We start from the raw sequence: 15,493 nt of genomic DNA on the forward strand, positions 1-15,493 counted from the left end.
GGATGTGCTCACTGGGACGCGAACCAGCGACTTTCTTGCTGCGAGGCAACAGTGCTAACCACCGAGTAGCAATGGGTGTGGTCATGACAAGGCTGGGCCGAGCAGCCTCACCATGGAAGCAAAATGCACAATTGTTGTAAAATAAAGCATGTTGTTGTTACAGGAGCCACGGTTAAAAGGGTACGTTATAAAAAGGTCTGTGAATAAACAGTAGAAAACCTTGAGCAGACTGCAGTGGACTTCACGGAGCGCAAATCACACTCATTCATGTTGTTCATGTCGGTGAGTAAATAAACACAATCGCTGTTTTTAAATCAGAGTCCAGAATAATGATCTACTGATTTCAGATCAAAACTTGCAATTAGCAAAAGTAGCAATTTAGGAAATCCGTCATGCTGAGGGTTTACAAATAAGCACACTCAACGAAAGCTTGACTTTTAAATAATCATAATGCAACTCAGCATATCAGCAAAACTTGCTTGGACAGAAAAGCAGATTTCATTTAAATATGGAAACACAGACTCATTGCTTCTACTGTCACTGTCACTCCTCAAAGGCCTGTTATGATTCTAGTGTTGTTCTTCGGGATTATAAAGCGTTTACTGCACTTATTTTGTAGCTTAAATGTGTTTTTATACTATCTTACTTAAATGTCTTTAAATTAACAGTCCTTTGAGTTGAGTACAATTTTCCAGCACGTGCAGCCGTCCTGCCTCCTTCAAAGGGTGAAGCACTGACTCTGCATCGCCTTAACGAGCCCACGTGCCCACGATAAGCCCCGGAGCGACAGCAAACACCAGATATAACTGGTTGGTTCAGGTGTACCTGCTGTAACTTGACTTGCAGAAGCGTCGGGCTTTGTGTGCACCTTTACGAGCTCCACCAGTAATTCATTCAGACAGGCCCTCCACACCAACAGAGAGCTGGTGCGTGCAATACTTGTCATTCATGCAACCGCAGACGACACATCAGTTGGCGTATAATACCGCACAAATAAACACGACTACATTTAAACTGCTAGCCACTTATCAAAGTGTGCAAATAACTCATGGTGTAGATTATTAATGATTTCCTAAACACTTACAATTGTCTCCACGTTTGATGGTAATTCAGCTGCTGCTTCACTAACAGAAAAAGAACCATGTGACCTGCTGTTAAATCAATCCGGTCTTCATGTGGGAGAGATTTTTAATTAGTTGTAATTAAAGTTACTGCTGCACACAACTCTCTCACAGATGCAAGACTCGTGAAAACAGCTGGAAGCTTTTTATTATTGCATATGACTGACATATAACTATTTATTTATTTTCCTTATAGTCCACATAAAAACAGCAAAAATGGTAACAGGAAGCACAAAACTATACCCTAAAATTATTATCTAGTGACATAAATAAACTACATTTACAGCTAACTGCGATCAGATTAGTTTATTTTCGCTCATGTAATCCAGAGTCCTTTTCTCACGTGCGCTGCAGACACAGGTATCCTTTCTACTACAGCAGCATTAGGCAGAGAAATCGCCTGCTGTCATCTCAGCTGCACTGGAAACTGAGAGCAGAACCCCGGATAGAATAATCCTTTCAGCCAACATCCTACCATCGACCCAGATGTCGGCGTGGTCTGAGGCTGCGTGACGCTGTGCTAGCATGCGGTCCACACAGAGCTTTTGCATATCACTCCAGTTAAAACAATCCATCAGTGTTAGTCAAACACGCCCGCATGCCATCAGTGAATACAGTTCTTTATGCATACATACATGTGACTGTATGCCAGCATGTATGAGCAGAAACTATTAAAGGGGAAATGAAACGTGTGTTTTTTTTAAAACCATTCGTAGTGCTGAAATATATGAGAAAAAAGTAAACCACTGATGTGAAAAATGTATTTTCTGATTTCTATTAAGCGAAGGCAGTGATGATGAAGTCGTCACGCTGCTGGTTGCTTCTGTCAGTGAAGCATTTGTGAACCACGCTGAACATATTCCAGTTAAAATGAAGCAAGATGACACTGACAGGCCAGTTGAGACCACTGTAAACCCACTGGTGTATGCATTTGAAGCAGTGGTACGTAGAAACCGTGCAATGGTAACTTTTTTTTTTTTTGGCCTTTATTAGATAGGACAGTGAAAGGAGAGACAGGAAAGTGGGGGAGGAGAATGGGGGAATGGGTTGCAGCAAAGGGCCATGAGCGGGATTCGAATCCATGGCCACTGCATCGGAGACTATAGCCCCTATACATGGGTCACCAGCTCAATCGGTTGAGCTAAAGCTGCAGCCCGAGACGATGCAATGGTAACTTTAATTTTCTTCTTGATGCTACTGTTTTTCGTAGGTTTTTTGGGGGGGAGGGAAAGGAAGCTGAAAGGCTTTTTGCACACATTGCAAAGGGAAAACAACTAAATTGGAAATAATTGAGGATTACGTAAAGTTTGGAGTCTTGATTGGCTGCTTTGGAAAACATGAAGTCAAGGTAGGAAATATTTTTAAGATTGTTAGCATCAGCTCTGAGCTCTGGTGAAGGAATCATGTTCGGGTGCATAGAATGGTTGTCGTTAATTTTTTATTTATGAGTCATTTTGGCTCCTAGGGGCTGCAAGGTGGGACGGTGGTTAGCACCGTTGCCTCACAGCTCGAAGGTCGCCGGTTCGCGTCCCAGTGAGGACACCCGGGATCTTTCTGCGTGGAGTTTGCATGTTCTCCCCGTGCAGCGTGGGTTCTCTCCAGGTTCTACGGCTTCCTCCCACACAGTCCAAAAACACGTTGAGGCTAATCAGTGATTCTAAATTGTCCGTAGGTCCTGAGTCAGCTGGGATAGACTCCAGCCCCCCCTGGACCCCAGTGAGGATTAAGCGGTGTATAGATGATAGATGGATGGAATCTGGCTTCTATATTGCCTAGCCAGGCTTCCATCAGATAACTCTGATTCTGCAAAGATGTGAAGCAACTCTGCAGGCTGGAGGACGACAGGTGTTCAGAGTCAAACGTGCTCGGTGAGAGACACTCAGAGAGGCGTTGTGTTGAACTCCAGTGATGATGTTTTCATCAAACAGCTACGCGTCTGTGACAGGTGTCGGCGATTACAGCTCGTCACTTTGCCCCTTAGCGCCGTTTCCCTGCGGCAGACGGATGCCGCTGTACGGCTGTTTTTAGAGTATGCTGGGGGGGTCAGTAGAGCGAACGTTATAGCCGGTGAAGTGGAACACTGACGGGACAGCTCTGTCTTTACACCTGTGAAGCCAAACCACTCTGATGTCACTGGTTTTTGTGCTGCAAAATGGCAGCGCTCTTTGGAGAAAACACACTTCTTTTTCCTTTAATATACTGACATTCTTCACGGTTCTACATCTTCTGATCAGAGTGGAAATACATGCAGTGAATTATGCTAACCTGACTGCTTCATTTCCCCTTTAAAGTCCAAACTGCTGTGGTGGAGCTTGCCTTCATCTCTTTACCTCCACAGTCTATTCTGGCACGACATGAGCCACCAACACGATGATTTAGTCATGACCTCAGAGCTACGTGAATGCGTGAGCGGGAGAGAAACTCGAGAGAAGGGTAGGAAACACGCTAAATGTGGTCTATATCCATGACACCTATTTTTAACTGTGTTCTACAGACCCCGTGACCCAAATAGTCATTAACAGATCAACAGCAATCTGACTTTTAATCCTGCTCTCCCTGTCAAGATCTGTTGGATTATATACTTACAGAGAAGGCAAGTAGCAGACTAGACATCAGGCCATACATACATCCCTCTGCCAGCTCACACAATCCCTCTCTTAAGCTCACGTGTTCATTAACTTGCTCATTCAGTAAATACCTGAATGAGCATCTGCTGCACTGAAATAACCCCACACCTTGTGCGTCCTGCTCGTAGCGATAGCGGGTGCAAGAAACCACTGGTTTTAGATTCGTTTCAAGTCTATCGGTTCATTTTTTAAAACAACTTCGCAACAGCTACAGAAATGGAACTGCAGGGTGTTTGTATTTATGCAAAACAATGATGTGCAGAGAAAAAAAAAAAGACTGAGCACAGATGTGGAAAAAAAAAAAGTTGAATTGTGTGGTCAAAGTAGGTCACGAGCTACCTTGTGCCTGCCTACTTCACATTAATAAAATGAATCATGCACATACCGGGGATCTGCCCAGTATATCCACATTCTTCAATTGTTACCAGCTAAGCAGCTTAATGTGATAACACTCACGGCGCCATTAAACCTTTATGCTATTATGGCACGCAGCAGTTAAATGCCTGATGATTTAATACTACTGAATGCATACGTGGGCTGAGAAAAAAAAAACAACAACCGGAAAACACATGAAGAATATTCCACTCAGTAGTTAACTTAGGATCATTTTTTGTTGTTTTACTCGAGTCAAAACCACCATTTACATTAAGCTTTCCATCATATGTGAAAAGGAAAAGCAGCAAATCTTGATAATTGACAAGTTTAAACCAGAGACATTTTTGTTTTTGCTTGTAAATAAATATGCCATGGTGATGGCGGTGCGTATAGACGCAGCAGCCCCTTCAGGAGACATCAACAGTAAACGGGTCTTGTCTATCCCAGACGTTCATTTCGCAAAACCTGCAGCCGGGAGACTTTGCTGGACATCAGGACAGTGAACGGTGCTGGAATTGCAGCGATTGGTTGTGATGTGGACATATTACACCAACATGGCGTCCGATCAGAGACTACGCCGGCAGTTACCCGAGAGAGAAGGAAGCGCAAACAGCACAAACGTAAACAAAGGAGGAGGAAGAGAGCCGGGATCCATGCTAGGCTAAAGGCTAACCCCTCCAGACCAGCAGGACCGTCCTCCTACTCTCCAATGCCCGCTCCCTCCACAACAAGCTGGACGAGCTACGTTTGCTGAGAGAAACCCACAGAGAGTGGAGGGACTGCTGTGTGTCTGCTTTAACAGAAACATGGCTCCATGACAGCATACAGCTGGAGGGGACGACATTATTCCAGGCGGACAGACAGACAGACAGACAGCTCTGGGCAGCATCTGCAGCTTCACCATAGTCACACCATCATGTGCGTCTTTGTGTCCCTGAAGACCTACCAGGACCTGAAGAGGTTCGCCATGTTCAATGAATGGCAGCGTGCATGGACACAGCGCCCCCTTCAGGAGACAGCGACAGTGAATGTTTAGTGTCTTTATCCCAGACATGCATTCTGCAAAACTCGCTGGTTGAATAATCCTGAAGAAACGTTCTCTCATTGTGCCTGCACTACTGTGTATGTACAACAAAATGACAATAAACGTGAGTTGATTTGATAAAATACAATCAATAAGCAGTAATAAAAAATAAAAAAAATCCTGCTAATGTTGCACCTTTGACCAGGGCAGTGCCACACAACATCATTTTAAAGGCTGCTTTACCAATAAATGACTGATACGTTGGCACTGTCCTCGACATTATGAGGCCTTGTAGGGCAAAGGTGGCCAGTTCAGCTTTGCTTTTCCACTGTGTTTAACAAACTGGAATGGATCAGTCATATATGGGTCAATTCAGACACGATTCAGGAAATATGAAGCTGCACCATCCCAGAGTTTGTTCAGAGTTTACTTATTTGAGACCCAAAACTAAGTTAAATATTCTGGCAGAGTTTTGAAAATTGGTAAAATTATTCGACATTTCAATTTCACCTTAAAAAGAAGCATAATTGGCTTTTACAATTAGCTGCGATCAAATCAGTCTAGTTTATTTTTGCTCAACTAATCCAGAGTCCTTTTCTCACGTGCGCTGCAGACACAGGTATCCTTTCTACTACAGGAGCATTAGGCAGAGAAATCACCTGCTGTCATCTCAGCTGCAATGAATCCTGGATCGAGTAATCCTTTCAGCAAACATCGTATGGTCGGCACAGACCCAGCTGTCAGCGTGGCTACCGGCTGGGCGTTCTCACACTGTGAGCATGCACTTCACACAGAGCTTAGATGCTAGTTGCAGACAGGATTCAGGAAATGCATGGCTGCAACATCTCGGATTTGGTTTAGAATTTACTTATGTGGGACTAGAAGACTGGTTTGGCAAAATGTTTTGGACAACATTTATATATATGCAGGTGGTAGTGGGGCCCTTGAAAGGTCCTGTAGGTGTACATATATGGGCGTGTCCATATTTCAGACAACAATATACACAGTCGTCCTCATATTTATTCATACCCTCCCATTAAAGAAGGAAAAAAACAGCTGTCACTGAAATAAGTTGAAATTGACAAAAGTAATAATAAACAAAAATGTAATAAAAATTGTGACATTGCTTTTGAATTGTGGTTCAGCAGAAATATTTAAAAACAAATAAACAAACAAGCATGATGGGACCCGCAAACTAATGTTTTGTTGAACAACCCTTTGAGCCAATCACTGCAATCAAGTGTTTTCTGTGACTCTCAATCAAACTTCTGCACCTGTTGACAGCTATTCTGGTCCACTGCTCATCAGCAAAGTGCTCCAATTTGTCCAGGACAGTTTTTAAAAATTATTCTTTTCAACCACAATTCAAAAGCAATGTCTTATTTCACTAAATTATAATTTAGCAAATTTTTATTTATTACTATTTTTTTCAGTTTCTAGTTATTTCAGTGACTATTGTGAATTTAGCCTTTTCTTTAATGGAAAGGTATGGATAAATCTGAGGACGACTGTACATACTAAGAAGATTTTTCTTTATATAACAAACAACAACAACATCCGAGCAGCTACTTACCACACTGAAACTTTTAGCTGTTGCAGAGGATTCGGATTGAGCAGTAAGGCAGCCCTGTTAGCTTTTTTGTTGGATTATCGATTTCAATTTTTATTTATTTATTTTTTAATTATAATGTTGTATTCCTGCATGCAACTGTTCTTCCAAATCACTTCCACTTGTCACTATTCTGAGGAAAAACCAAGGACACAAAGACCACTCTCTGCCACAGAACAGTCAAACTATGTCTATTATTTTGGTAGCAAAAAGGCCTCGAAGAACAATCTGGCGAGCACTGCAATCATATAATATCGTCACCCTTTGCCTTTATAGGACAGTTAACAGTAAAGACAGGAAACAATGAGGATTGCATTACAGGCAACACAGCAACACAGGTCTCCAACTACAATCAAACTAAACACTGCAGATACGTGACGTGCACTCTACCCACTGAGACACTTTTTAAGGCGACATACTTTCTGCATCGTTGAGTACGCAAGGTTTCGAATGACGTTAACTTTGCCATCAGAGGGTCACTTACAGTCCAATTTGTTGCGGCCGCACGGACGTTCCGCACAACCACTTTGCTAAAAGAGCACTGATGGCCCATGTGCTGGAAAACCCAAATAGGTCATTTCGATTTGACTCATAGTGCAGATGCCTGCAGTACATAGACACAGATCTACTGCGCATGCATGAAACACAATCTCCAATAGAAAGTACGATAACGACGGCATGTGTTGTGGAGAAAGGTGTAGAACCGGGTTCTGAGGAGAAAAGCGAAGCAGCAGAGCCACAGATATCATCTCTCTTCTCCTGCACATTCATGTACCAATAGCTCAGAGAGATTCTGGTGTGATAACTGCTAACGTAGCCTCACGCTGCCTGCCTGACACCGAGACGTGCTGATGCTGACTCAAGTGACACATCCTGAGAACGTCTACAAGACCAGCAGCTTCCCCTGCAACCACCAGAGTCATGACACAACTGTATATTTGTACGTATTTTCGCAGTTCGGTTCAACACAGACTTTGATGTGTGAAAGTGTAGTTTCAGTTCAACTGTAATAAAAGGATGCAGCCGAGCAGACAGTGATGCTTCTGACTCACATCTTGTGAACATGGGAGAAGACACATGTTGCTGATGTTGGAGCGTCTGAAAGCCCCAAATGCTGTAATTGTGAATGGGGGGGAAAGACCACCAGCCATAATTGGTTGTACTCAGTCTTGTGATGAATGACTTCACGTCGCTGTATGCTTAGTAATAACAGCTTAACAGTAGTAATCTCTCACAGGAGTATTTAGTGCACTGACACACTCTGCAGTCTATTAGTTTGTGTTGTTTACAAAAAATCTGTTCACTTCTGAGCAACCAACGCATGTTATTGTTGCCTTCAAATATCTCCTCCTGTAATGATTACAGATTTATGAGCCAGTGCCATAAAGATAACACAATCTGTTTGCTACACGCATATTGTAAGAGCTTCCTTTCTGTACCAAACCATCGGTCTTTCATATTATTAATTCATCACTACCGCATTTGGTTCCTAATGCAGCAGAATTTGAGGAAATCAGCCGATCAGCAATAACTCAAGTTAATGATGGTGCTTGACCTACATTTTTATGTAACTCTCTGAGCTACACAAGTGACAAATGTGTTAATAGTTGAAGCTGGACAATCTTTTTTTTTAAACAAGAAAAACATCCTTACTGGAGCTCTACTGCATTGTTGATCTGATATCAAGGTTAAGGCTGCAGGTCACACATGTACAGCTGAACTGAGTGCATGTTGATCAGAGTGTTTATCCCAATAAATGCAAATGTCTCGATTCAAGGCAGTTCAGTCTCCTGGAGGAACCATGTTGTTCCACTCTGGGTCACCGGGTTCATCCATAGAATTTATCGCGCATTTATCTCGGCAAATGACACGACGCTGTTTGGGTTATTTTTAGCCGAGTGTTTGTTTGTTTTAAAATTCAAAATAAAAGGCTGCTCGGTTTATTTTGACATGCAGCCGGTTGCGGTGCAAACACACCGTGAGACAGAACGGACCGGATAACTCACATTAACGGCTGCTCCGTCCGGGCTAACAGGACGAGAGAAAAAACGGCTAATTCAGCCGTCGGGGGGGCGAGCGATCAAACAGTGGGGCCTAAACAACCGCAAGCACCGCCGCTGCTTTCACAGCACTTCTGTCGAGAAAACACCGACTTTAAAAGTGTCAAAATACAACCAGAAGAAACGAGCTTTCCGGAGCCGTGAAAACACCTCGTTTCGGTTGAGAACGCTGCTCCGGTAAACAGGCCTTAGCCGCCGCCGCCGCCGCTTGCTTGCTAAGCTAACATCGGGTTAGCGGACGGTAAACGGTGTCCACATGTAAATAACGTTACGGTTATTGACAGGCAACATGTAACACGGTGATATTATGTGCATAACGACGGCTGTGCGACAAAAACACCGTCGTGCAGCCTTTACATAAACCGTGTTGCGGTTCGAGGGCGAGCTTGCTCTACTGATCTACTGACCTAGTTTTGGAATAGCGCAAAGTTACGGTCAACCGGAGAGAAACTGCCAGAAACACCGCCGCTCTTCTTCCCCCCTGGTTCTGCTGAATATCGACACCCACACGCACCTTCCCGAGTTGTTTGCCACGCGTGAACATTACAACCCGCCAAATTGCCTCTTTGTCGTGTTTAATTACCTGCCGGTTCGCCTCCCGCTCTGTCACCGCCGCCAGCCGCTGCATTCCTGGCCGACATGGCTGGAGCCGGAGCCGGTGCGCTGGGGCCCGGGACGACAATGCATGGATGAGGCGGTCGACTAACTCCCAGGCAGTGTTTGTGGTGATAGCACAGGTTGGAGAGGAGACGCCAGGTGCTGTACGGCCGCCTTGTTTTTGTTTTTTTTTTTCCTCTCCAAGGTGGAGGAAAAAAAACACAACAAGAGTGCGAGGGCGCAGAAACGTGCACAAAGGTAGCAGAGTGCGGTGCAATTAGGACAGAGAGGAGAAGCGGGGGAAACGCGGAAGACAGAGCACAGTCTCCTCCTACCGGCTCACCGGAGGCACCGCCGCAGCTCCTCCGGGCTCCCGCTGCCTGCATGTCGAGGCCGGTGGAGATGTTTCCATCAGGTAAATATAGCCGCATAAACAATAACGAAATAAAACAATCATGTCGAGTTTGTGAAATTAAAGGTCAATGAAAAAAATAAAATAAAGTATGAATGGTGTAAATACGTAGTTTTTGTTGTTGTTGTTTTTTTTAAATAGTTAATTTTCCTTATTTTTTTATTTTTTTTTGGATTTCTCCTGTGGAAGGGATGTTTTAGTTATTTCCTGGCCAGAACTGAACATCCAACATTAATACCAACAATATTCAGCTGTATTTGCCCCATTTTTTCTGCTCTGGGATTATCTGGAAGGAATTAAAAAACTAATGAAAAATTCTATTTTCATGTGAAGTTATAATAGAATAAGATAGAATAGAATGCCTTTATTGTCACTATACACAAGTACAATGAGATTGAGAGCAGCTCCTTCAGTGCCATACATAATAAAGTACAAAATAAAGAGCAAAAAAAAAGAAAAATAGAAGAGATTTAAGTATAAAAAATAAGATAAGTTATATATACAGTATACAGTATAGGTTATATGTACAGCATGGGTTTAGAAAAATATTGCACATCATGGTCATTATTACATCATATAATAGTATTATTATTATAGGACATAAGATGATGGAGTGTAGTTTGTTTTAATGTGGACTAGTGCTGTTGTGGGCTGCAAGGTGGATCAGTGGTTCTAACACACCCGCAGCAGCAGAAGTTTCAGCGGTGGGTGTCTCCAGCTGCTGAGGTTGGGCAGCTACATTTTTTTTTAGGAGGATTTCATCTCCATGATCCAGCTGGTGAGGATCTGCGACCGGAAATCTCCAAGAAACTCTCATCTGAGTTCCTCAGGCGTAATCTCCAGCATGGCTCTGAGGTTTTGGCAGCAGGAGTCTCCAGCTGCTAAAGTTCTGCAGCTTGGACTGTCATCTCTTTGTTCCTCAGACTTAATATCCTGCAGGTCAGTTTGCACTTTAAGGAGCTCATCCTCTGAACGTTGTTGTTTACGGTAGTCTTTTTTGACCTTGACCCCAGCCATTGCTATCTTTAGGTCTTGAATTTTCTGCTCAAGTTTCAGTGGCTCAAAAAGCTCCACTGACCCAAACAGTCTCCATTACACAGAAAGAAGAAATTATCTTGAAACGTAGCTATGAATGCTGTGTTTGCTGTGTTTCAATGTGTACAACATGTCTTTGTCAGCAGATCAGTTTAAACAATGACAACAGCACATCATCCATCTATCCATTATTTATACACCACTTAATCCTCACTAGGGTTGCGGGGCCAGGCTATCACAGGGCTACACTTAAAATGATATTCAGCATAAAAGGTCTCTGAGAAATAACACTCATTTGAAGAGTGGTGTGAATTGACCCATTACAAAGCAGGATGTGGTGATTGTGCTGTGTTCAGTGTTTTTGTTTGTATATGGCTGGTGGTTGTTTTGTGTGGCGGTTGGAGTTGTTTTCGGCCTGGGCGGAGCTGCTTGGAGGAGGACGCTCTGCGCTGGCACAGCTGCAGCTCATCTCATCAGTACGCGCTGGATAAAGCCACCGTTCCACCTGTGCGCAAGTGCCAGATGATTGCCAACTCTACCAGTGCGTCTCCTTCACCGGCTCCAGGGCCCAGCTTCTCCAGCTCGCTACGCCAGCCCTTTTGTGCGCCACGGAATCATGGATTTAGATCGTCCCTTGGCACGAGCACCCGCATGGGGAGAACGTCTCACGAGCACGGACACGAGATATCACCCGCCTGCACCACCGCGGCGACAGCGCACCTTCCCCGGATCCCTTCACCTGCCTCCCGGTGTCCCACACTCCCTGGATTCCCTGAGATAAGCCTGCTGACCCTTTATCCTGCTCGCTGTTCGTTTTTGGTCCCGCACTCACACCTTTTGGCCACCAGCCACAACAAAGGGAAACTTAAGCAGGCAAGGTGTGAACTTTGTGAATACTGTTAGCGCATTTTAACATACATGCACACACACACTGTCAAACAGTGGCTCAGTAATCCTAACTCACACTGACTGCTTTGGTTGTTGTAATAAACAAAACCTGCACTGCTCCACCGATTTGCAGCTGAGCTCAGATGGACAGATGTGACACCTCAGCATTTTTGTGGGGAGTTTTTAAGCTAAAGCTGAAGCATCCATCAAGGCCAGTTTCCCAAGTGAGCGCATGTTCGTGAGACATCTGCTTCCCAATCTTGAAATCTGGGACGATTTTAAAAGTGCTTCCTTGTTGCAGAGTTGTTAAAGCAGCTGAGATAACTGTAGGATCTACAGGAGAGTAAGAACTCTCTGAAGGAACAGAAAAAGACCATCAGTGCTGAGCTGAAACTAGCTGAATGGAGCCCAAGGAGGACGTAGCCTCTGGAACACGTGATGATGTCATGTGATGATGTCACCGGACAATCTATGACATCATCGATCATCTGTGATGTCAAGGAAAGGGAGGGGAACCATCCTTTGAACCATCAAAGGAAAATCTATGATGTCATAATGATGTCACATTCTGGCAGCAAGAGTCCTTAAATTGACCAGCCCTGAGCTAAGTAAGCCACATTTTACACCACTTACTGAGAAATTCGTTATTGTAGAAATTTACTGTACGATTCATTTCAGCTTAATAAACACTCGGATCCATCATGTTTGACCAGGAGAGGAATTGCATCACTGAAGCGGAACAACTTCAATCTCTGAGCTCTACGCAAGAGGAGATTGAACAGCTGAGGGCAGCACTTCAGAGTTCTCAGGACAATGAGAAAACTCTGAAAGAGCAGAACAAGAATCTCAGCACTGAGGTGGCTCAGTTTCAGTCTGTGTATGCCAAAAAACAGGCAGAGATTGAACAGCTGAGGGCCATAGCTTGTCAGTTTGAGTACCAGCTGAATGATGTTCAGCAAAACCAAACCGACAACACCAAGCAGTTGAAAAAGGTTGATGAGCTTGAACGCCTGACAAAAAGACAGGAGCTCAAGATCCAAAACCTTTTAGCTGAACTGGAGGATCTGCAGAAGAGTAGGAAGTCTCTGAGTCAGGAGAAAAAGAACATCAGTGCTGAGCTGAAACTAACTGAACGTCAGAAGGAGACGAAAAAGGCCCTGAGTGACAGGTTGCAGGAAGACGTTCGTACTCTGGAGAAAAATGAGAAAATCCTCATCGAGAAGATCCAGAGTATGAGTGCTGAGAGGGCCCAGCTTGAAGATCTGACTGAGGAGAAACACAGACGGAACAGAAGTCTGAAAGAAGAAATATTTCTCCTCAAGTGCCAACTAAAAGAGGCTCAGAGGGTCCACAGCGATGAAAACCAAAAGCTGACCGATGCGGGATCTCTGACGGAGAAATATCAGGCAGAGCTGGAAAGGTTTAGGAAAACTGTGCATGAGCTCCGTGAAAAGAACGACTTCCTGCAAAATCAGACCAGCAACCTTGCTGAGGAGCTGACCAAAGCCGAGAGTCAGGGAAGCCGTCAACGTCAAGAGATCACAAATCTCAAGACGACTGTGCAACAATTTCAGCACCAAGTGACGGAGGCTCAGCAAGTCATGTGGGATCAAGAGCAGCTCATCACTGAACAAAACAACCAAATTGTTCACAAACAGGAGCTGATTGATGAGCTGTACGAAGCCCGAGACGGTATGAAACAATCAATCCGTGATCTTAGGGCTGAGCTGGAGGCACAGCAGGAGGAGAGTATACTAAGCGGTGTACAGAGCTTCAGAGATGAAGCTTTGATTGTTTTTGAAAATGAAAAACAAGCAGATACACCAGCTAGTGACGCTCCAGCTGCTGAAGTTCAGGAAAGTTTTTGGCGTCGCTGTGGTAGAGGCGCTTTGAAAGCAGCCTGGCAGGTTGGTGTCACCTGTGTGGGTCTTACGCTCGCATCGGTGGCTGTCGACTTCATTACAGGTCATTCCGCCTGCTTGACCCCGTGGGTAGACCTCCACTACCAAAGCAGTCCGCCGTTTTAAACTCCAGCGACGAACAGCAGTGCACCAGTATAAAATTAATAATATACAGTACGCTGTCATACTCATCATAGCAGCACTGTCGCCTGCGTCTACATACTGTAGAAACCTATACATGAATATATTAATGTATAGGTTTGGGAAAAATAGATTAGGTAATAGAAAATAATAATAATAGTCATCGGTCATGGTACTCTCAGATGATAGCGCCCTCTGTCCTTCATTTCCCCTTTAATTGTATTCAATTTTTTTTTTTTTGTATATTCTTACACAAGTATTTATTTTGTGCACCAGTATAAAATGAATAATATACAATATGTGAAGAATAGATTGGGTAATAGAAAATAATAATAACTGTTATACTGGGCAGGACATGAGGTGGGACCCAAAACGGGTATAAAAGGAAGAACAGGTTTATTTAAGGGAATCTGGGGTGGGTGCGCGGGTTGTCGCGGCGGTGCAGGAGGGTGATTTCCCATACAGGTGCTTGCATAGGGAGAAGATCCACCTTGTGTTTCCGAGGAGGGACACACAGGGAAAAACAGCAGGGATCCAAAACACACAGTGAACATAATCACCACAGAATGGCCGGAGGACCATAATCACTGGAGGAAGCAGGCTTGAGCCGAGACACGTGAAAGGTCGGGTGAATCTTCATGGCATCCGGGAGAGCCAACCGGACAGAGTCGAGGGGTTGATGATCTTCTCGATCGTGACAGCTTGCAAGACTCACTCGAACGCACAGGGAAAAACAGCAGAGATCCAAAACCCATCCAGAATCACCACAAATAACACAAGAGTAATACGTAGGCATTAGAAAAAGATAACAAAAATAGCATTAAAAAATTGAATGAGGAAAATAAACAAAACCTCTCTAAACTCTCCATGGTGTGTATTCCAACAAAATGAGCATTTGTAAGTTTTCCTTTTCATCAGAAGAGAAAGGGAGGCCACTACTGCAGTAATCCTGGATATAAGAATATATTTTATAGAGGTAAAGTCACTGAAACGGAGAACAGTCCTGATGCTCTGACTCCAGGGTTTGTAGCAGAAGCACCAAAACTGTTTTATGGCTTTAACCCTGTAAAATTCATTCTTCAGTAGTGCAGTAGTGGCCTCTCCTTGTCTACTGGCTCATCTGTGGCTCCATCTTTCACTGTCTTTATTGTCCACTGTCTGTCTTTCACTGTCTGTCTTTAACTAAAGTTGCAAAGCTAACCAACCGTGTGATGTCACCGGCTCTCGATGTCAGCATCATTTGTAGAGAAGACACAAAACAATGTGCTTTTTCCTTTTATATGCTTACGTTTTTCATGTTTGCTATATATCCTCTGAATAAAATGAAAATACATGCAGTGAATTATGCTAACTTGACTCTATGCTTCATTTCCCCTTTAAGCGAATTCAAATTTTTATAGTTGCCCATTGATGGCAGCTAAAGTGTAATCATGCCTGTGTGCGTTTTTTTGTCTGTGAACCAGTGGCCACATGAGTGTGTACGTAGCTCGAAAAACTTTTCGTGAGCACGTGACCTTGGCCTGGGCTCTGTTATAATTAAGTATGTTTGGAGAGATTTGTAAATTGGACTACAGAAATGCAGGAGAAAAGGAGTGTTTGGAGATTGTGTCACTTCTCCACCAACACAGAGGGATTTGACCTTGTTTGGAGTGTGAGACAAGCTAAGAGCAAACACACAGAGGCAGGCCTGATGCAGAAGAGGG

At 43.9% G+C, this 15,493-nt stretch overlaps 1 protein-coding gene across 1 annotated transcript in view; it reads right to left on the reverse strand.

Moving 5' to 3' along the window:
- The window catches only part of bmal2 (basic helix-loop-helix ARNT like 2), a 20,311-nt gene extending 10,489 nt beyond the window's left edge, over positions 1–9,822 (reverse strand). Inside the window, exon 1 of the mRNA XM_008302778.1 lies at positions 9,400–9,822. Within this exon, the coding sequence (XP_008301000.1) occupies positions 9,400–9,799 (400 nt within the window). The 5' untranslated portion in view covers positions 9,800–9,822. The remainder of the gene's footprint in view (positions 1–9,399) is intronic.
- Between the last annotated feature and the right edge of the window lie 5,671 nt (positions 9,823–15,493).

The sequence above is a fragment of the Stegastes partitus genome, unplaced genomic scaffold (assembly GCF_000690725.1).
Source record: "Stegastes partitus isolate 25-593 unplaced genomic scaffold, Stegastes_partitus-1.0.2 Scaffold1876, whole genome shotgun sequence".
Taxonomy (NCBI): domain Eukaryota; kingdom Metazoa; phylum Chordata; class Actinopteri; family Pomacentridae; genus Stegastes; species Stegastes partitus.